The sequence below is a fragment of the Hyalella azteca genome, unplaced genomic scaffold (assembly GCF_000764305.2).
Source record: "Hyalella azteca isolate HAZT.00-mixed unplaced genomic scaffold, Hazt_2.0.2 contig7483, whole genome shotgun sequence".
In the NCBI taxonomy this organism is placed as follows: Eukaryota; Metazoa; Arthropoda; class Malacostraca; order Amphipoda; family Hyalellidae; genus Hyalella; species Hyalella azteca.
Genome location: NW_025937608.1, coordinates 26,591 through 50,412, shown reverse-complemented (window position 1 = coordinate 50,412; position 23,822 = coordinate 26,591). Strand labels below are relative to the sequence as shown.

The 23,822-nt window shown below is 38.5% G+C and overlaps 1 protein-coding gene across 1 annotated transcript in view; it reads right to left on the bottom strand.

Moving 5' to 3' along the window:
- Positions 1-1,122: 1,122 nt before the first annotated feature.
- LOC108680891 (mucin-17) overlaps positions 1,123-23,822 on the bottom strand; it is a 44,698-nt gene continuing 21,998 nt past the window's right edge. Inside the window, exons 2-4 of the mRNA XM_018169818.2 lie at positions 12,174-12,377; positions 6,837-6,954; positions 1,123-1,631 (exon numbers count right to left, since the gene is read on the bottom strand). Of these exons, the coding sequence (XP_018025307.1) occupies positions 1,384-1,631; positions 6,837-6,954; positions 12,174-12,377 (570 nt within the window). The 3' untranslated portion in view covers positions 1,123-1,383. The remainder of the gene's footprint in view (positions 1,632-6,836; positions 6,955-12,173; positions 12,378-23,822) is intronic.

The following is a 23,822-nucleotide window of genomic DNA, read 5'->3' as shown; positions in this document are numbered from 1 at the left end:
TCAAAATAATCCGCACTTTTTTCACGTCTGGTCGCAATAACCAGGCAAGATTTTAAAATTAAGTAAAGGATAGAAATAAACAATATGTGCCAACTATGAGTTTTACAAAGGCTTGTAAAAATTGGATACTTCTTCATGAGAGGTTACATAAAATCACTACATACACATTGCACGACGGGGTGATCATCATCGATTAAATGAAGAAATTCAACACGTTGTCTTAGCCCTGGTCGTCTTTTATACACCAGCCAATGGAGTATTATCCACGGTAAACATTGGTAAAAATATTGCATGAAATGAATCTAAAATACTCAAATTTGCCGCCACGTAACACAGAGGTTAATCGTTATATTGGTCCGTCACAAGCACAATTGCGCAATTAAATTTCATTCACAACTACCCATAAAATGGCCACGAAACGAGTAAGACTTCACTTAATCTATTCACTAATAGACGGTCTTGGTCAGATGTAAGCTTATTGTCTGAGTTTAGTATGGTAGCCACAGACCCTACAATGTCACTACACTATACTAATCATTCAGAATAACTCACATGGTATCAACACTAGAATATTGGAAGGAGAGTAGAAAGCTACTTTTAAGTTCGAGACACGTAATCGTTTATTTGCATTAATACTATAAGTCTTGCAAAAGTGGTAAAAAATTTGGACGCTTCAATTTGATAAAATTACTTAAACTTTTCGCATGATTTGCTGTACAAAGCGTGTATATCTTCACTTAATAAATCCTAGGATCTAATGAAATCACATAAAATAATCCTCACTATGTACATCTCAACCATTAATGTTAGCAACTTACTCCCGGGACACTGAGAGCGCCAGATATGCAGGAGAGAAACAGAGCTAAAACGACGTATTGGACAAAAATGTTTCAAACCATTCCCCTTGGAGCTCATAAAAACATTATTTTTTCAGTCGTCCCAATTATGGAGATTTAGGTCGCTCACTCATGTACACAAAACAATAGAACTTTAATCTAGACGAATAATGATAGCAAAACTTAGGAGGGAAGCATTCCGTGAAATTTGGCCTCGATGATCAGTTTGCACTGAGCGTAAAGTAAAAAAAAAATACGAAAATAATAACACTTTTATCGAAAAAAGTGTTGAAAATTTTCGCACATAATTATCTGCATTGAAAAAAAATTTCCATGATAAAGTTATTATTGGCCACACATCGTAAGTCATCGAAAAAAAAAAAAATAAAATAGAATCGTCGAAGTCACAGACAATAAAAACTTCACTTTGGAGTTCGCCAGATGCACAAAAAGTCAGAGCTTGAGCACACGTGGGAAGATAAGGGCTAAAACAAATCGACCAAGCTTGGGAGAACACAAAAAATGGTACAAAGTAGGCAGTAAAAATTCAGAAAAGTAAATCAGAAGTGTCGCTAGCACTCCAATTGACAGTTTCTTCTTCTCCAGCAGGCCTCAGATAATCCTCTGTTACAGGAGCGACTTTGTCGGTGACGACGGCATCTTCTTCGCCACCTTCAGGAGGAAGTCTCTTAGATGTTGGAGGGAGGGGAGAAGAACCCAGCGTTCTGGAGACGCCCAGCTCAAACGTGTTAGCCAGTATCAGCTTGCTAGGTGTGTAGCTAGCCAAACCGACTCCTGTAACAAGAAAATTAATCACTACACGAATGAAATAATAAAAATACTATCATTTAATCTAAAAATGAATGAAAATCATTAATAGTAAAACGCCCAATGATTTTCGTGCGCGTTGAGTAGGGTAAAACTAAAATGACTGTGCACTAAAATGCCGAGAAGGCATGCCAAATAATGCAGTAACAAATGACAAATAATAAGTGACAGACTCAATAAATAGTATATATCCTCCAGCATAAATAGATTTGTTTCAAAGGAAGCAAGAAATACGAACCCAACCCATAATATAGTAATTAAAAATTCAAAGCAAACCAACTCACACTGAAAAGTTTTGTATGTCCGTCAAGAAATGACAGAAACGCAGGTAGAATGTCATGAAAAAAGCCAAGGTATAAGGAAAAAGACAAGCAATAAACAGGAGCCAAAATTGCAAAGCACTGAAAGCAATTGAACATCATTTTGTCGGAAATATTTCGTAAGCACGAGGCACTAGATTTTGAATTACCAGGAAACGTGTTCGATGGTAATGCTGTTTAATGATAAAGAAATAGATAAAATGCCTTCGAACTATGGAGGGAGGCATTTGACAGTTTGTTTGGAAACTAAGAATGTCGAATGGTAAAGAAACATCAGAGCTGGGCAGCGGCCCGCTGCGCTACTTTGAAATATAGCGGCTGCTACCGCTACCGCTACATGCTCTAAATGTAGCGGGCGCTGTCGCTACCGCTACAATTGCTTAAATGTAGCGCCGTGACCGCTACCGCTACTGAAAATGTAGCGGCCGCTACATGTAGCGCGCTACTGCCCACCTCTGGTAACAACTAACATGTTGACACTAGTAACAGGCTGAGGTTGGCAACATTAAACCGAAATCTTTCGTACAGTTTTATTCCGTAATTTATATTATGTATGCATCATGCTGGTTTTTAAATAATATTTAATACAATTAAGTAAAATTTGAAGGCTTTATCTATAAATGTAGCGGTAGCGCTGTAGCGGCAAAACCTCGTATCGCTACTTAAATATGTAGCGGGCGCTACCGTTACCGCTGCAATTACTTAAATGTAACGCCGCTACCGCTACTGAAAATGTAGCGGCCGCTAGTAGCGGCCGCTACATGTAGCGCGCTACTGCCCACCTCTGAGAAATATTAGTTAGGGCAGTAAGGACATCAAAATTCAATTCTGCAATCTTTACAGCGCGCCAAAAGCGGTCACGCCAAAAATCAATTCCTTTTTTTTGTTGGAATGGTGAGTGTGGGAGGCCTTTTAAAAAAAAAATATGTACAATCGACTTCTCTCATCGGCGAGCATTACAAACCAACACAAATACAACACACAATCTTCATGTTGTTAAAAGTTTCAATGAATGCGCGAGCGTAGGTTCGAAGATTCTCAAGCAAAACAGGGTTATTCCATGAAAAAAAAAGTACAGAAAACGTCACTCAGAAAGTGAACAAATATACAAAAAATTGAATGGAATATACCACATACAACATGCGCAGCAGTTACAGGTCAGTTTGCTGGACACCTTTTGCCAGAGCTACTCCTGCAGCGGGGCCGGCAGCTGAGGCAAAATAAAAATCAAAACGAGCTCAGTAGCGAAACCGACAAACTACCAGGCGTCGCCTAGGCACTAAATACCCATTGACAACAAGATACAATTTATAACTGGTACAAGCATTAGGTGGGCAAATATCGAACTACAATGCAAATTAAAAATGAGTAATCAATATCATTCTTCTAACTACGCTTGCACAGCAGAAGTAAAGATTAAACGTGCAACAAATTAGACACCGGATGATGAGATTATGACGTGAAATTCATTACATGAAAAGCAGAGGAGAAGGCCAGAGTTTAATCACTGGAGCTCAGCTCTATTTTATAGATTTAATAATTAGTGGAAGCTATCCTTTCCTACTTGACATGTTAAAACTATTTTACACGTAAATCGAGTGTTGGCGTGAACGCCAAACGATTTTTTGGGATGGATATTTTTCGGGGCGAGGAGACCTATAAGACACTGAATCCAAATTTATTATCGACGAGTCAACACTGTGGAGCTCGTTTTGAATATTCAAATAATTCTCAGTAGAGTCTACTAAAGAGATATGAAAATCTCGCGACAAGGGGAGCTTAGTACGAGACAAAATCGACTTTTGAGGGAAGTTTCCAGTTTTATTCGTCTGATCATTACGAGTAGGGACAAAAGAAGGTGCTGATGTGTCTTCTCGGCTTTTCAATGGAAATCCAGCAAGATTGTCAGACAAAAATCTCACTTTCTTGGTGGCACTCACTTTTGCCTTGCAATTACGCGCAGCCATCCGAGAATTATGGGTTTTATTATCTAACAAAAGGTCTGGATATTTTGTCTTGAATGGAAGTGACATTGAAGAAAATCCATGTAGAGATAACTCCCTAGTGTTTGTCAGTACTTCTTTACCTCGAATAGAAAATAAATCGGACTGATCATCGACTTTAGTGTTAGAAGAATTGCGTGGCTCCAATTCATAAGAATTAATGCCAGTTAATGATTGCTCATTCTTGAGGAGATGGATATCATTAGATGAATTAGACGAAGTGGGTTTTCGAAAAGCAAACTTAGAATTAGACGTTTTTCTCAAATTGGGCGATTTGTCTAGACAAAACCAAGGCGATCTCGACGCCAGCTTGTTTTTGAAGTCATCGACAGTACACGGATGGCAAATCATTCGACCATCATCCGGAGTTGGGGCAATGGCACTGCAAAACCCTTGTGAGCCTAGGATCATTTTGCGGCTTTTAGCAAATTTGATACATCCAGAGTTACTGAGGCAAATCTTTCCAAGAGCGCCAATCATTTGTGGTTGTTGAAGAGTGAAAGAGTTAGAAGACGCGATTTCAAATGATGGCATGCTTATTTCTCTTGTGCAAACAGCACAAGCAAAATCATAGATTTTCCTCGGGCATGACATTTCAAGCCTACTTTCACTGTGACATGCATTAGGGAGGAATATATCACTATCATTGATTGAAGCAGTAACTAAAATTCCTTTATTATTCTGCATGGATTGATACTCCGAAGTGAAAACTAAGCGTGTCGCAAATGAATCTGAAGGAGTGTAAGGTGGAGAAATCTTTGATGAATCGGTGGAATAAGATGCTAAGCTGGTAACAGCAACAATTGCAGGTTGACTAGACGATACGAATGGTACACACTGATACAAATAACAAGATGAAACATTAACAGTAGACGCTGTTGTACTTATAGAATTAACATTGCATGGCATCCATTCAAGATTGTCATACAAAATATCAGCTTCCTGAGGAGGATTAAAGGAAGAAAGAGCATCATTACATATAAGCGAGGAAGAATAATTATTAGTAGAGAATGAAGACTCATCCATAAAAGAGCTTGCATCGGAATGAATCTTACGCCTAGTAGAAGCAGCGGTACAGGCTGAGAATTGGTCAGAAGAGCGGGGACAGAAAACCGAGAGACTAGGAGAATAAACGGATAAAGGAGAACGAGGAGAGGATGGAGATGAAGGTAAGAGGACAGAAGGATGGTAGTCGTGGACGCGAGGCGACGGGGTTTTCGTAGGAGAATAGAACTTGGCGCCGAGAGGCGCGCTTGGAATGGCAGAATGTGGGGACAATGAGGTGGCAGATTTTGACGTGACCGACTTGATAGTTGGAATAACTACGTGAAGAGAACTCTTGGGAGAAGATTTCGATGAGGAAATCATGAAAGAGCCTGATACCTTAGGCTGCAGGGTGAACGAATTCTTGAGAGGTAGGGAACTGGGACGTTTGGGAATTTTATTAGAGTTGTGTAATTCTGCTCCTGGATGCGCATATGAATCAACAACATTGATGACTTGGTCAGCCTGAGAGCCACTTGCGGAAAAATTCACGTGATCATTTTTGAAATGAGATACGAATGTGGGAGTTGAATTATGCGGTATGGAAGACGTGGGTAGAAGGTGATCCGAGTGCTGCAAATTCGCTTCTCTAGACATCGGACAAAAACTAGGACATGGATTAGAAAATGAATTATCGGGTATTGAGATGGGACGAATAGAATGCATGGAAAGAGTACGATCTGGTAGAGTAGCTCGTCTGGAATTATCATCAGAAGAACTTGGGTTGCATTTTGGAAAAGACTGAGTACATGAAGATGCTTGCGCTGAGGCAAAATTTATAGATTTTCTTAGGGAATTTGATGAGAGGGCACGGAAAGCCTCGTTTGGCGGTGTAGGGGGAGCTCGCAATGAAGAAAATGATGCGGAGAAGGACGTCAATGATGCCTGATTAGAAGAACTAGGAGCAGGAACTGGACAATAAGGCAGGATATGGAAAGGGTAAGAGGGCAAGGAGGCCATGCTGTCTGTAGGGAGACGTTAAAAGTTTGTTATAAAATAATCTTGTTTTAGATGAAAGCAACAGAAGAAATTTTTGCATGTGCTTAAAGGCCAACCCATAAGTCACTTAGCCTTTACAGATTTTTATCCCACTATACATATAAATACTAAAAATGATTCCTCAAAAGATCCATTCTCTTTAAAACGGCATTTTCCGCTAACTATTTCGTCGACGATTAGCATAATTTAGCCCAGAAACATACAGTAACGAAATATTGTCTTCTATTACAGAGAACATTTAGGCACAGATATGGCGCAGAGCTCATGTCTTCTAAGCATATTCTAGCATTTTGCTCAAAAACCCTAAAACATTCACGAGAATTTAAATGGCTAAAGAACTATAACAGTAATTAAGTACAAGAATCATTTAGAAACAAATATATATATAAATATATCCGATCATTTAGAAACAAATATACAAGAAGCTATTAACTCAATTGAGACGAAAAGGATTAAGAAGGAGAGGGAATAGGAAGGTCTGCGTCACAACACTGAATGACGGAACAACAAATCTTCATGATAAATTACATCTAACACAAAACATTAAGTTCGTCGCCATATAATTATTAACGGACATATCAAGAACGCACACTGAAAAAGATCAAGCACATTTTCAATGCTGAATAAAAAAAATCTATAAAAAACATTGTTGTTATTACAGTTCAAGAGTTACTTTGATTAAATGTGTACATTTTGAACATTACTGATTGTAGAAATTTTTATGGGATTTATGTGTATTTTATAGGCAATTACCGACTTTTTATGACAGGAAAAAAAGATTGAGCAGCCACAAGCATTGAACCCACCGAGGGTGGACGGAACTGCTGCGTCCGAGGGCTGCGGACCGACCGGGTCTTCAAGTAATGAAGCTTCGCTGGGATACTCGAACGTCTTCGTCGCGCTGTCGTCGAACGAAATGCACAACTGCACAGAAAAGTTGGCTTTTAATTATAGACATAGACACGTGACAATGTAGCCAGCATAAGCAAGTGCCAATAATATGATGAATAATGAAACAGAAATGCAGTGGCAAGAAAATTTATCCACCCTCCACTCAATATATGAACAGTTTTGCGCTCAGCCAGTATATAAGTGAAATTTTGCTTATCGGCAAAATACCACAAGAGCATGAACTAATTCTTCAGAGAAAATATAACAATAGGGTTCATCTTTTTGTCCAGTCCTCCCATAAACCTATTTTCAACAAACAGAATAAAAAACAATAAAAATCTGAAATAAACAACGATAAACACCAACAAGAAGCACTCTGTAAACAATCAAAATATTAAATTATTCCGAGGCTGGGGAAGGAGCAAAGTCAGGGCGGGGAGCGATAGGTTGCGTGTAGCGATGTTCCGGTGTGAGCAATCCGGCCACACGCAGCTCAGGCCACGAACATAAATTACATCAGAACCACTTCTATTATACACGCTCTTATGGCACCTTATATGTTCAAATCGAAAAATATTTGGTTCCATTAAGATTGATTTTGAAATGGATATACGTACTTTAATTTAACAAACTAAGTATTAGAGGTAGTTGGTAGTTAAATAAGAACCATCAAATTAAGTTTAGAGTTACCTACTGTTAGTGAATTAAGTTACTTTATAGAGATCAAATCGACATTCTAAATCTATCAGGCAACGAATAAATACGACCGAGTAGCAAAAGTAGCAACATGGCCGCACAATTAGACGGCTCCAATTATTGTTAAATTTAAAGTATAAAATAATCATTAAATGCTTCATTTGACGTACATATCAATTATGCAAGCTTAGTATTTAGACAGGAAAAAAGATACCATTTAAATAATAAACTATTGAATTGAAAAACATCGTCTCTTTTTGATAACGAATTAAAACGCAGCGGTATCATTCTGGCTAATGGAATAAGAAAACGAAAAGCAGCTGTAGACACGAAAACGAAAGCGAAAATGGTCCCCTCAAAATAGATAGAAGGGCAAGTGACGAAACTGACGATGACGGATGAAGCGAGACCTCACTTGAAAGGAAGAGAAAAAAAAGGCGACAACTGCCAATTTAGGTAGTTCGACATGAAGCGAAGCGTTAATTATTTAAATATAATAAAATATAAAGAAGTTGATACTTCAAAAGATAAATAGGTTCGATATGTCTTTGAGAAGTCGCACGAAAAACAAATTTTAAATACTGCAGTTTCAACGGTTTATGGCTGTCTACGTACTGCAAAACATCGATCTTTCCCGAAAGTAAAATTTGGAAAATAGTAATAGGCTTTCATGAACGATAAAGATCATCGCTTGATCAGTCAATTCACACATGCGCTTCGAAGAAGCGAATTACGTGCTACCAGCGTGAGAAGTCTACAGCAGCAGCCACAGCACAACTGCGTCTTTCCCTCATGTTTGGTAACACAAATTCTTCGTTATCTAAGACTCACGCAATCTATCCTGAGCGGGAAACGTCTATATATGTACGATCGATACAACGCAAACCAAAGAAACTGCATGTCTTCATCAAACCAAAATAATATTACAGCGAAAATGAATAAATGAACAAGTAACCAAAAATAATTCAAGTTTTGATGAGAATAATCGTGAGTCTAATCATGAACAAGTCACTTTTATATAATAAGGAGCCAGTCAGTAAGAACGCTCATGGTGATACTGCTTCCGTGAGACATGGCTGGAACGCAAGCCACTAAAATGTGGGAATTATGTCATAAAGCGGCGGATAATTCCCGCACTTATTCCTCGAGTCAGAGAAATATAATTAATTATGCCTACACATCAGCGATGAAAGATACATACATTGTAGGTACAGTTGATGATGGCTTGCCACATTTGATTATAAGAGTATTATAAAAATTCCACGACTGATAAAACTTTTATTTTTTAATGAATACGAGCATGTTTTGCCGATTTCATACATTTTTCTTTTGCAGACCATTGTAATATACATAATATTAAATAGCGTAAGCGAAATGTGGCAACAAAGCTGATGCAAGATATTTCGATAAATAACAGTGATTGTTTATCTCATGAACGGCAAACTGATAATGCTGATGTCAAGGAAAAACGCGGCCAGACTTGAGACGGAATCAACCACGCTAAATGATGAGCCTACAAATAGAAGAAATGAAATAATCGGAAAATTAAAATTAATTAATATGCGAGAAGATTACATTTCAAAGCCTGAGGTAGAGAATACGCAGAAAAATATATAACAGTAACAAGGAATGAGATCGCAGAAATTGAAACGTAAAACTCTTCAGAGGAAAAAAATACCTCACGTTCGTCGTCACCGCGAAGGTTGTGCGCATTAAAAAGTTTTAACTAAACAACTGAATCAATTAAAAAATGCTCATTGGAAGCAGAGGAAAGGATGGAAGCAAGAAAACATCGTAACATTTATCGTTTGGAATTAAAGCATTCTATCGAGAACATCCAAGTATTCAATAGAATCCTAAAAAGTACTAGCTTTACATGACAATAACCGAAAAAAAAGATCCACATGATTGCACTACAGTCGACATATTGTCATCAATCATTTTTTTAGTCGGGCTTGTGAGCATAAACTGTTATTAGCAAGTCGCTTATAACGGAATGAACGAACGGATCCAAAGTTCATACTAACAGCCGCCCCACAACGGCCCAAGTCTCCCATCAATGCAGTACGGAGCTTTTCAGTTTCGTATAGGGTGAGAAATTCAAGGAACGGAGGTTTGCTGTTCCACGCCGCACAGTCCAAACGTGACCTCATCCAAGACGCGGCTCAGGCGATGAGTTGGCGGAAAAAATGAATCCGTCTAGCAATCCAAAAGAACGAATAGAAAGAAACCACAAGTCATTGGACGGGCAAATTGTCTGGTGGAACAAAGTACAGCAGGAAGCAGTTTAAGCAATAAAGTAATCGAGAAAAGTAAGTACGCAAGAGAGAAAAACCATTTAAAATTTCATCTTTTCAATATAGACAATATAACTAATGAGCGCCGACATTTGAGAAAGAAAACTGTAAGGTTCAGGAACTGAAAAGTGACGCGTGTAAAAGAAAAATGCGAATAAATAACAATAGTGACGATGGACAATTTTTCTACTGACAATTCAATTAAATCAAGTTATAGAAAGTGAATAATATTGTTCACGGAGGCGATGATATTATAAATAAGAAAAACCAGCGGACGGAAAAAATAGCCTCGTAATAACAGTAGACATGAAACTTTTCGCCTAATCACAAAGAACGCGATAAGCTAAGGGAAAGACTAAACTAACGCAATATAGCATCTCATATATATGGTTGCGTTTAACGTAAAAACAATCCAATTTATCCATCCATATATTAACAGAAGCGCTGAAATTAACACAACATTAACTTTACTTATCTTATTATTTATTTAATTGAATGATAATTCAAGTCGGTAATCTCATTTGAGTCATGCAATTACATCACAGAACGAACCATTTACAACGAAGCAGGTTTTTTATGGTAGTTTCGAGTAATTGATTGATCACTAAGTATATGAGTGGCGGCATATCTTTATAATATTTTTCTAATAAATGGATAAAATGCTGAGAAATAAAGAGCACCGATGCCTAAGAGCAGGAGCCTGCCTGCACCGGATGTTGCAGATAAGATACGCAAGGCGACTGATCACAGCGTCAGGATGCAAGGTCTGTACATGTGGTCGCGCTGTTAAAACTGCGTAATAGCGAGAAATGCAAAATAGGATCGGTGGCTCACTGAGAAATGCAATCTTGTTCAAATTGTGGGACTAAACCTCGTGGAATAATTACTATTGCTGTCATTTGTCAAGAAAATGAGCAACTTACGCGCGTACGACGATTTATCGGCAAGTTTTGCTCTCTTTAAGGAGACAGCAAGCTGGCTTACATATATCTGTGGTCATGTGTCAGTAAAAACTGGTCTTGGAGCGGTTCATGACCTTAAGCATGTACAGAGGAATAATTCTCTAGCACAGGGTAATCCATTGCCTCGCCATAATGGAAAGTGATCAGACACAACAGAGCGCGAAAATTTCCCACTCACTGCTCAAAAAATCGAACGATGGAAATCAATCCCCTTAAAGACATGAAGCAACGTAGCAATTTGTGCAAGCGTGACCTGACCTCATGGCATGAACGCAGCTGAAGATCCTTGCTTAACTCTGTGCCTGCGAGGTCACAGGATCTGATGTTAGGGTCGTCACAGTGCCGGCACAAATGCACGAGTAAGGAAGTGGAAAATTCACAGGAGTGCCTCGATTATAAGGTTATTTTGCGGCCACGTTCTACTGCAGCCGAGTAAAACTTGTGAGATTTTAAATTCATGCCCATCGATTTTGAGACGAGAAACAGGCTGTCAAGAAATTACTAAAAGTGACAGTACGTAGACGAACATCCCTTGCAAATCGTGTAGTAAATCAACATAAAATTTGAATGACCTAATGTTTCCAATTTTATAGCTGTCATATGAGCACTGTCATTAGCCTATATTGAGCTAATCCGTCTACCGGTAGTCATGCACCATTAACCCTAATATATTGAGAGCAATCCTGCGCAGCTTCAATCATTTGAAATTATAAACTAGCCGAAGAGTGCGCAGGCTGTTTAAGCGCAAGCACTCCTGCAGGCACTTATAAGAGAGTATGAGGAACGGTGTTGAGGTGACCTCGACCAGTTTATAGTCGCTGCTGCGACCTCAGCCTGTGAGCGGTGTGACCTATGAAGATGATTCTGCAGCTGCTGCAGTTGCCTGTGAGACGTTTTCTGGTCCAACCTCAACTGAAGACAAATCCCCGAGCAATTGAAGACCTTTTCTAATTTTACGAGAAACGAGTTCATGAATTTGACGTCATGCGTTAGCCGCAAAAATGAACAAAACAAGTATTACAATTTATATTCAATCATTAGTTAAAACGTAGAATTTACCCAGGCAAAAGCGTCCATTGAACGACTAATCTCCGCATAAAAATGACCGAACAAGTACTAATTCCGAATCACTTTTCGAACTTTATTTATCTCTTGGCATAATTAAAAAAATTACTAAATTCCATGCTTCAAATCAACCGACAGTATTTTCAGTCCCGTCGTTATTTATCTCCAGGCGTCATCTAAACATGGAAAGATGATGACAAAATTCCATGACACAGACGCAAGCATAACGAACCTTCTTGTTCCTGGGCTGGCGCTGCAGGTTACTCCTGCCCTTGATGATGACAGCGGCGCCCAGAAACTCGAAAGGGCACGGCGGCGGCGTCTCGCCCGCGCGCAGGGGCGACGGGCAGTGTTGCAGCTCGTCGTCCCAGTCGTCCGTTGACGAGTCGCAGTCGTCGTACCCCGGCAGCCGCACGTAGCCGGAGTCAAGCAGGTTCTGCACACGACATAACAACGTCAGATTTTAGAAACAATCACGTCAGATAGGGATTTTAAACTGCCTAGATTGACATTAGATTCCACACGTCAAAAAACGTCAGATTTGACCTTATTAGCGTCGCATACACTGTGATTAGAGTAAAAACGGTCAATTATAACAGTATTACATATGACTGTCCTGCGGTGAGATTTGAATTTGAAGAGCTCACGTCCACTGCGATTATAGTGCAAAAGTAAAAATAAAAAAACGTATAATATATGATCGCCTTGAGGATAGATTTGATTGTGAAAAACTCGTCACATCAATTGCGATGACACGTGCAATCGTTAATTACAGTCGAGGTAATATATAAGTTTAGGGGACTCTCAACCGATCGTTCGATTCAACACAAGACCCTTTGGGATTTTTACTTTCTAGGCAAAAAAATTTCTTCGGCTAATTAACTTCGTACCTCGAAGGATGACTATTATCAGCATTATATACGATTGACATGAGCTGAGATTTGAACTCGAACAAGTCCCATCAATAGCATCATTATAGCCTGAGCTCTAGATCTCAAATGAGAGATTAGCTTGAGCAAGAGGGATTTGTTACGATATGATTACTGCATGAAAATGTATCATATGACGTGATAAATGAAGCTGTAATGTGCCAAGTACATCAAAATATAATTCATAATAATATTAGTATGCAAACTAATAGAGATGAGAACTTGTTTACTAGACTTGGACAGAAAAAAATTCAAGTGAGCGAGTAATAAATTTTTAAAATGGTTTGAAATAGGAATTAACGAAGATGAACTTCGAAGATGAACCTTTCACTAGGAATAAATGACGAAACAACACTCTCACGCAGGATACTTTACTATTAAATAATAATTCGTTGATCCCTGCGTAAATCGTAAATATGAAATGAACCATCGAGAGTTTATTAAAGACGGTTGATATCTAGTACTGTGATACCAGAAGTTGAGTAAGACTGTAGAACTCCTCTCGACCGAGCAACTCTGAAGAGCTTGCAGCACCGCATGCGACCGCCGCAAACAATGGCTATTGCAACACAGTGGTAGTGTTGATGAAAGAGCCATCGTTCCGGAGCCATATAGTATACGGCTCTGCAGGAAGCTCGGGGAGTAAAGCGCACATCGCTGCTATGTATTAGACAGCACATCGTGCTAGTCAGAAAATCGTGTTAAAATATTCTTATCAATGACCAGAACATGATTTGCAGGGAATGAATGCATGATATAATGGGAATGAATTATATATGAATAATATTTTTATTCTCAGCTATCAAAAGCATCGAATGTATATTAATCCCATGCGAATACAACATATTACCCAGTGCGGTAAAATATACAAAATAATATCAGTTCATATCTCTCTTGTCCTGCTTAACCGTTCTATTAGTGGAAACACAAAACGTAAAATGAAGCTTCGCTCCAAAATACTTGCCAAGAACAATCCTGCATCACTGTACAAAGTCTTGTTACTCTGGATTCAATCTTTTGTATTACACTTATCTGTAACTTCCATGCAAAAGACTTGAAGGCGCAGGATGAATTACGAGGTCATGCAATTACCATGTCATTATTCACGAGAGATTTTGGCTGTAGAAGAATAGGTCTGCGTGAATGTTCGCATCGTACGTTCTCACCGCAAAAGAAATGAGGTTAACTTCATAACTACATGGCATGCATGCGGTGAGGGAATGGAGTCGCGCGTTAAAAACAAAACAATAGTGAGGAAGACATAAGTACAGTGGTATAAATATATTAACGTCATATCACTGAAACTTGGAAGCAGCATTAGATCAAGATTCTCATACAACCGTTATTGCTCGTCGGTTATAAGAGAATTGATATAATATTCAGAAATATTTAGTGACACAGAAAGCGGTGATCGCGTCCTAAATTTCTTTGCAACAGAGTCGTTTCTAAATTTTATGTTTGACCGATAACTTTTTACTTGCTAACTTTTTTTCAGTTTGAACCTACCAAAAACAATACGTTCACAAGTTTTAATCTCGCCGAAATTAAGCGAAAAGGTAAGCAACTCAATAGACATTTGCATGTACGACCCCACTTCATCACTAATATGATGATCTCGAACCTGAACGAATGCGACCAACTTTCTCTAGCACGCCCGTCTCTGTGAATTAGAAAGCTCCACATAGGGCGTGTCTGCATGCAGCACTAAATGGAATGAGTTTAGTGCCGTAATGTGACGGTAGCGTTCACATTTGAACTTCGCGAGAGCTTGTCATTACTTAAACAATGAAGACCGCACTTCTATCACTTATCCAATGCTTATGCGATACGAGGAGCTATGCAGTTCGAACTCATACCGCTGCCGATTAAGGGCAATCTCGAGTATCATGTCAACAACACTGATTATAAATGCCAGACATTATAGATGATGATGCTACTAATATCGACAAAACGTTCACAGAATACAAGCTCAGTTTCTTAGTTCTATCAATGTATTTTCCACATTCATGCGTGGCAATGTACGAGAGTGTGACTCAGAGCTTCACGTGCGCACAGCTGTAAGGCTTGCCTGCGCTATACACACAAGTGGCAAGCTCTTCCTAGTACTTCTTTGTCATATGAAGTTAAATCGAAAAGAACAAGTGTGGGTCTATGTTTGGAGACTTTGCCGGAACAAAGGGAATGAAAAAAAAATTATTTGTATTTTCGAGCCACGCAACGACAACGTTAAATTCCAACAAATAAGGTTCGTCAGCAAGGAAATATCAGGGAAGTATTAACAACCCCTTTCAAAGTGCCGGGAATAATGCAGTCATCACTGATAAGCGATTGTGGTTTAGATTCCGGTCATCTTAAAACTGTATCGTGTCTGCGGCAAAAATTAGGGTAAGGTTTTGTCTATAAGTCAGTTTAGACAAACATTGAGGTTACCTCTACGAAACTTTATCCAGGTCCACATAGAAAGTCGCCGAGAGCGACGGTCAGACTCACGTTGCAGTTTTGTCGAACTGTCTCACGACTTCCAAAGCTTTCGTTGCATCGAACTAGGGGCTTCAGAACTAAACCTATCACAGAATTTTCTATTGAACAACTGAATTTACAAGTTAGTTCAGTAATCATTGATACGGTACATCTCACATTAATTCAAGCAAAAACTGGCTGTCAAGATAAAAAAATAATCAGCAAAAGATTTAATTTTCCCTATCACATACTCGTGACGAAATTCTGCAAACCTAAAGTAGGTACCTACTCTTTACCGAATAGCCTTAAACTACATGGAAAAATATACACTGCATCTAAAAATATATCACCTCTACATATAGGTAATTGAGTAAATATAATTAAAGTAGGTATAGGAGGTGGGTTTGCGAATCCGTAAATTGATGTTATAATACGAGCTTTCCAGCTGCTCGCCTGAATATAATAGGCGTGAACTGCAGCTAACTGGAACACGATAAGATTTTGCACGACTCTCAGCTCTGATATCTCTATAATAGAGGCTAATTAGATCACTAGAAAACAGCGCTCTGATTAAGAAAGATAAGTGTCCTCATTAAGACGCTGAATTTTGGTAATATCGCTCGATTGTTAATAAAATGATCTTCATCCAACCTTGAGTCAAGGCTAAGTACTTCCGTTCTGTCTAACTGGGCTACTAGGCCATTCATTTACTGTTCATTACATAATTAACGAAACAATTTTCATTGACTGAAAATTGTAGGCAATGTCAAATTGCTTCAGATACAATTAGACTCGTCTATTGTTGTCCATGATAGTCCATTGTTGTGTTGTCCTTCGACAATGATGTCGAAGAGCAATTCACGCCTATATATTGAGACTTAGGAGATTGAAGACATTCCTAATTCAACACCGTTTGCAGATCAAAGTTTTTAATGATCGTTTATTTAAGAATGAGAATTAAATTTCACGATGAAATAAACTTAAACCAACCGCAAAATTTTTCACTCGAAAAAAGATTGCAAACAGATTTAAATTCGAGAGACAGGAGACTTGCACCAACGATTTTAAGACACACAAGTGTCAAAGAGTTATATACCAATGATCCCAAATTGAGGCACGATTTAAAATCGAGGCACGCTTAAGACATCACGACGACATACACCATGACGATTGTAGGATCATACTAAACCGCGTTCAATGTTGTGCCAACTCTGACAATACTTTATTTTTGGTCAGTTAGGAAAGGGGATATAAGGCTTACTATGCTACGCCACGCTCCATGTCTGTGGTTGAGCAGAGTTCTAATGCGTTGCCACGCGCGGTTATAATGAGCTCCAACTCAGTGACGAAAAATATCCGCGGTTTCGGTAACCCCAGCGAAAGAATTTAGTAACAAAAGAATTGGTAGCAAAATTGTCATCTCAAATAAGAAAAATATTCCAGACCAGAGATGAACTTCGAATCAAAATCAGATCACAATACGTACAGTTACTGGAGCATGATTGTTGACTTTTCCGAATAATATATTTCAGAGAAGAGCTAAAAATTTAACCTCTCATTTTATTTCTCAAGGTGTATGTAGATTATCATGGGAACAACGCTTGTCTTGTAATTCAAGCTAACACATGGTGAATTTCCGTTTTGTTTGCTTGTTAATTCAATTTATTTATAAGGCAATATTTGAATACTATTAAGAAACCAGAAGCGAGCAAGATAAAAATATCAATGCTCACAGCTTAAATTCTTTGTCACATCAGCAGAAATCAAAGGACATTCATTCACAAACCCAGCAGTACGGCCAGAAAGGCAAGCTTGAGTGCTTTCACCGCACCGCAAAAGCTGACACGAGGTGAGGCTTGTGTAGCGCTTTGTCAAACTTTCCATATACAACAATGTAAGTGCAGTCGCACATTTTAAGAAACAAATATTTTAAAACTTTCGAAAAAAAAATATTTTTATTATCGGACAGTCATCCTTTATTTCAGTCCCAATGTTAATTAAAAAAATGTAACGCCAAAATTTTCTAACACTAAAGGGCGTTTGCAAAAAATAGTGGCCTCAAACAAAGAGTTGAAATTTGTCAATGGAATTATCCGAAACACACTTTGACCCAAGAATAATCTTGAATAAAATTATTTAATGTCCCGATTATCTCCATCACTTGCACGGGACAACGACACTATCGGAAAGACTTTTTGTACAAGTAAGAATTATGAGAAATGGTTGTTTTTCCGGTTTTTCCTCAGGCATATGGCAAGTAAATAAGAAGTTTACAAGACTTCCACTCCAAAGAGATCCTCACACGAACAAATTTCCCATTATACAGGATGTTGAGTGCATATATAGCAAGTTTTCAAAGTGCAATAAAATGTAACCTGTACCACTCACGCACGCGGCTCACAATGCTGCCGGCGCACACGTTAAGCTTGTCACACAAAAAGATAAGCAGCACGAGCTAGGAACACCCGTTCTCTTCCTTCACGAACACATTACAAGGCTATATATATAGAGTAAAAAATATATCTCTATGATACAGTACACCGTTGGGTGTACGAGCACGCAATAACGCGTGTTTTCAATTATATTTAAAATAAGACAATTATTTTGATTGGGGGATTCAATCTATGGCAGATCTCAAATTGAACTGGCGTAATAAGTTCTGCTAAAATCATGATAATGTAGGTACTAAAATATACTCAAGGAGTTTTTCGCATCTCTTCTTAATGTAATTAATGCATTGAAAAATTCATTTGGACTCTGATGCATAAAGAACCCTAGAGTCGTGTAAAGCTCGACTGGGTACGATGCAAACTTAATTAAATTGGAAAGATTCATCACGCACCATACGGAGCGAACAAATTTAAGCAACACAAACCCAAAAGCATTTTTCGCCGCCTACTCGAGAACCAGAATCTGAAAGTTGCACTCCACATTGCACGCTTTCATGGTTCCGAGATCGCTATCATGAGGGAAGGAGATTCGACCGGCGACATATGAATCATTAATTTCAGGTTTTAGCTTCAAGTCACACTTAAGAAATACTTCAGATAAACAAATAGCGGTAACTTGAGACAATAAAATACAGAGTCAATTATTTGTCAGTCAAAATACACACCTAAATTAATGGGCTGAATACGTAAATAAAAAGTACAATGCAAAAATATTTATCAAAACCAGTGTTAAAACGTTACCAAGGCGCCTATAATCAGTTTTTATTCCGATGTATCATAATCTGATCAAACATTCACAAATAATCATTCCACCAGAATCAATATACGGAAAAGAACATAAGTTTAAACAATCGATCTTGCTGTTTTTAATACTAATTTTAGTAATAACCTAACCGAGTCCGCAACACGCTTTGAGTATCACAGTTAAACACAACTCGAGCGATATTTTTAACGAGTTCAAAGAGTGATGACATCGTTTATGACAGTTAGGCTTCTCAAAGCTGGTCTTGCCAACCTATACAAAGAGTTAACGCTCGGGGTAATTAAACAAGTTTCTTAAAAACCCTTCACTTTTACGAGGAGAGCAGGAGAAATCTTGCGAGATAACAGAACTTGAGCTCATTCACGCTCCGGCGAGGAAGAATCAACACGCGGGCCAGAATTATAGCCGGAGGCGAGATATTTAGAGCGTATTTTACAATTGCAGAAGAGCTTAAAAGTTCAATCCTCTTACTGCTAATACTACACAAATAATTTTTCGAGTAAGACAAAGGTATAATGTGATTATGGTTCCTTTCCAACATTCTCTTGAAAATATCTGCAGAAATCATGCAAGCAAGAGTCATGATTTAAGTATAACAATTTTTATTCTAGTACGGGAATGATATACCTATAGTAGTCGTGTACATATGCACTATAAATACAATCACTGTCTCCGGTTTTCATCGTAGTATAAGTAGTACCGTACGAATAAGTATAAGTAGTACCGTACGAAACATCAAAAGTTGACGGCATACCTTGGCTGTAACTGCAATCTTCAGAGCAGCATTTATGGCTGAAGCGATCAAAGACACTCCTGAGAGACCAACCTCGTTTGTTGGAATTTAACGTTGTCAACGCGAGGCCCGGAAATATAAATAACACTCCTGATGGTTCACGGATCCCGTTAAGAGATGATGGTGGATAAAACAGCGACATATTTCGGGTGCAGAGGTCGAAAGTCAGCAATTTAGTACGACAGATATGATGAATAAAATTTAATTTGAAATCATGATTGTTATCGCGCTCTTTCTATTCGGCTATCAAGAAAACCAACCAAGATGCTTGAAATTCTTTTAGTGACGGCTCCGCAAGACGGCAAATAACATTTCACAACAAGATCGTGCCATTTCAATCAAGAGCAGTTGAAATAAAAGGCATCATTCCCTCATTAGTTGCAAAATGACGAGCTGAAGAGGTAAAGGTATTCATGAATGTACTTCTAACGAATGTACGTATGTACTCTTCTAACGAATGTACTCTTCTAATGCATTCTTCAAATGTACTCTTCACTCTTCAAATGTACTCTTCAATGTACTCTTCAAACGAATGTGATCAGAAGAGGTAAAGGTATTCATGAATGTACTTCTAACGAATGTACGTATGTACTCTTCTAACGAATGTACTCTTCTAATGCACTCTTCAAATGTACTCTTCAATGTACTCTTCAAACGAATGTACGTATTGTAACACGGCGAAACAAACGCAACCGGAGCTATGGCAATAAAAGCACCGACACTCCATTTTCACCTCAGGGTGATTCCATCATTCATCGGCGGAGTTGATTTTGGACGCCCTCCTCTTAGAGAAAATATTCACACAAAATAGATTTGCTGTAATGTGGGGACTTCATCACTGCAATGCCCAGTAGAATGCTGTCGAAAATTTAATGTGCATCACTAGTCAGGTTCGACAAGATGAAACAAAAGAACTTCCGTAAGTCTTTACAATGGAACTTTTTTGAACAAATTCGAAAAACTTTCGAGAATTCTCAAGTCAGGCTTTTTTCTGAAGGCGGCCGAGCACTTCCGTCATGGTCAATTTATTGCATTAATTTAAAAAAAAAATACTCTGTAAAGAGAACTATATTCTTACTCGGTATCCTTGGTATTGCGACAGTTTTGTTATTGCAACAAAGAAAGAACAAGAATATAACTCAGTACTCACTGCAGTGAGTGACAGAGAGCGCATTTTCTCGTCGACGAAAACTTGAGGTCACGGACGGACGGACAGACAGACGGACAGACAGACAGACGGACATGGCGAGCACAATAGTGCATTTTTTCCATAAATGAGAAAATGCGCTAAAAACCGGAGGAAACATCCAGAAAATTTACAACTCGAAATGATCGTTTTACTGATCATTGTATATATATTCGTCTCTTACTGATCATTGATTGTCTCTTACTGATTATATTCGTCTCTTACTGATCATTGTCTCTTACTGACCATATTCGTCTCCTACTGATCATTGTTAATGGAAGGCGAACGACCATGCCGTCCCGGTTAGAGGTGAGGCGAGAGCGCGCTGTTTCCTTCGCTTTAGGCAGCGCCGCAGAGATGCAAGGTTGCCGGTGAGGTGGCGGCGCTGATCCACAACAAATGAGCGTAATTAAGAACAAGGCTCTCACAAGCACGCGGGTAACACCTTTAGTGTTCTCGTACACTCGCTAACTCTCACCGCACGCAACCATGAACTTGCAGCACTTGAATCGAATGCATGTTTCACACCCAAATGTTGTGAATAATATTGCTTATTAATCAAGATATTTGGCATTGAGTCTATTAATTGAACTGTTTTTTGCTGCTAGGAAAGGTTTTCTTGTTATAAACACATCTCTAACAGACTAGAATAGTGCATTGGTAAAAATGCAGCAATTACAGATCATTGTTGTAATTCTTAGGCATTCCCAGAATAAATACTTGTATACCGTATGGTTTTCATTAAAATTGTTAAATGAATTAACAAGTTAAAATTACGATAGTAGCAATTATAATGAAAAATTTCATTTGAACGATGTGCCTGAATAGAAAGCAAATAGTTTAAGCTGGATTATGAACACGTTAAGAGCAGTCCTAGAATTATACATGGCGGTAGACACACAATTGTCGTGGCCATCAGCGGAGCAGCCAAATAAATTTTGGAATAATGACAAAATATCTAAGTACCTATCTAAATATCTAAGTGATGACAAGCTAGGAGTTGTTGACCAGAAGGTTTGTTGATAGTGCAACGTGAAGCCACAGAGCTTCCCGTGCTGCAGGGGATGCCCGGCCATCCGCTCGTTGCTGATACGGGCTCGGTCCTTGCAAGAGGCTTGCGGTCTATTGCACTCAATATCGCAACAAATTGTTCAAAAACACAAAGGAAATATCAGCACGGTAGGTAGAGCCTTATATAGAATAGGACTACGTTAAAAACGATGTTTCATTTCTTGTCAAGAAAAGGCAATAACGTTTTATCCCGGCAATCAATTAGTGAATAATGCTCATGATAGTATTATTAACTATAGGCCGCCACTTCCTATTATATACAGCATCATTTGAAGACAATTTTCATAATATAGTCTGTTATTAATTGGAACTGTTCATTAAAAACCAGTGAGAAAATTATTATCAACATTTTGAATGGAAATATCATGGAATAGTACGCCAAAAGATATCCTTGTCAAGAAATTTGCTTAATGTAAAAATTAAAATATCATGGAAAAATATAACTGAACAGACTTAACCTTCAATGAAGTTGGCGCGGGAAAGAATAATCAAACCGTAACCCTGAATTAAAGACCCTTAAATGCAGAAAAATTAAGTCGATTCATTTCTCTTAAACTTCCCTGTTCGCCGCTCGGTCCATTAAATTTAATACAAAAAGCGACCGCAAGTTAGAAGCGCTCGAGTGTAGAGGCAATATTCGTCTCAAGGATATTAAAGACCAGCTTTGTTTCGCTTTAAATGGAGACTCCGAGAGCTGCACGAGTGCCAAGAGATGCAAGTTATTGCGCCGCTGGATAGCATCTCAAGGAATTCGTTACATGTGAATGGCGCCTCAAAGCTCTTGTTTGGTCGTAAAAGTAAACTTGAGAGGGGTTATGAATGACTTACTTTCCAGAATTCCGCTGCGCACAAGACACCTAAATAAAAAAAAAAACAATACATATTATGGTATTTACAAAAAAAAACTCAGTAAGATACGAAAGAAATCTTACTGGATACGGAACCGTAAATTAAAAGGCGAGAATGGCGTCTAATAGTCTTGAAAAATCTTAGAAATAAATTGACAACACAATCATTTTGACGCATATTTGAAACATCCTTAATATGTGTGCATGGACGGTTTGTTAGGAGGCATGCAGCTCTCCGCCGATGATTCACTTCATCGATCGGGCGGGGGTGGACAGACGCGTCGGTCGAGACTTCACTGCCAGACACCGCAGCTGCAAAGCTATTTATTTATATACGAATGTGAGTAAATAGTAATAATAGACCATTCTTGATATCTGATCCCGCGGTAGCATCCATTACGGCTGTAAGGACAGAGATTGTAGGTTCACTTTGCCAGATTCAGCTTCTCGTAAATATTGATGTTGGTCATGAAAAATACGAGCTCGGGGTGAATTGGTCTAGTTTGATATTCTTTGGAACAGAATTGAAGCCTGTTCAATTTTTAATAATACGCTGAAACACCTTTTTTAAATCGATCTACAAAAAGAAGTGTCGAAAATCTTTGAATTATTTGAAAAAATCGTTATAAAACGAAAAAATTGCAACGGGAAACTTTTGAAAGAACAGTAACGAAAAGATGTGACACAATAGAATCAAGTAAGGGTAGCACTAGAACAGACGGAATACTAATGAGGTACTTAGAAACGGAACGCAAGATGGAGAACATTAAAGAGGATTTGGCGGAGGGTAAGTCCCCTCGTGAACAAGAGGCGGCCAAGAAGGAGCTCGCTTGAAAACGATCCAAAGAATCTCACTTAGTAAGACGGGAGAGATGCGACACTCGATCGATAAATAGTTTCTTCTTTTAATTACAACAATGATAACAGGTAATGTTTAGTTTAAAAAATAATATTGCGTCTGTTAAAGAAATATCCTAGTTCAATGAAAGGCAAAGGAAGCTTCATAATTTTTTGTTTTGGTTCTTAGGATGACTAGAAATAATATAGGGCTCGATCTCTTTTGCATATTAATCCGAATCCCAATCAAACCAATCAGAGAGGAAATAGTTATGGCCACTCATATCAGACCCTAATAGAAAAATTATTTTTAACACTGTTTAAAAAACGCAAACAATAGAAAAAACGAATTTATTACATGATGAAAGAGAAAACACTGAAATAAATCAATCACACTGAAATAAATTAATAAACCTTATGGAGGAGATAAGAAATCAACCAAGGGTTCGCCCAAAAAACTGGAAGAGGGGAAAGCCATTCGGAGAGGGCAAGTATAGAGGGTGTTGATCATCAAACGTCTCCCTCCGTCAGAAGCAGGCGGGTG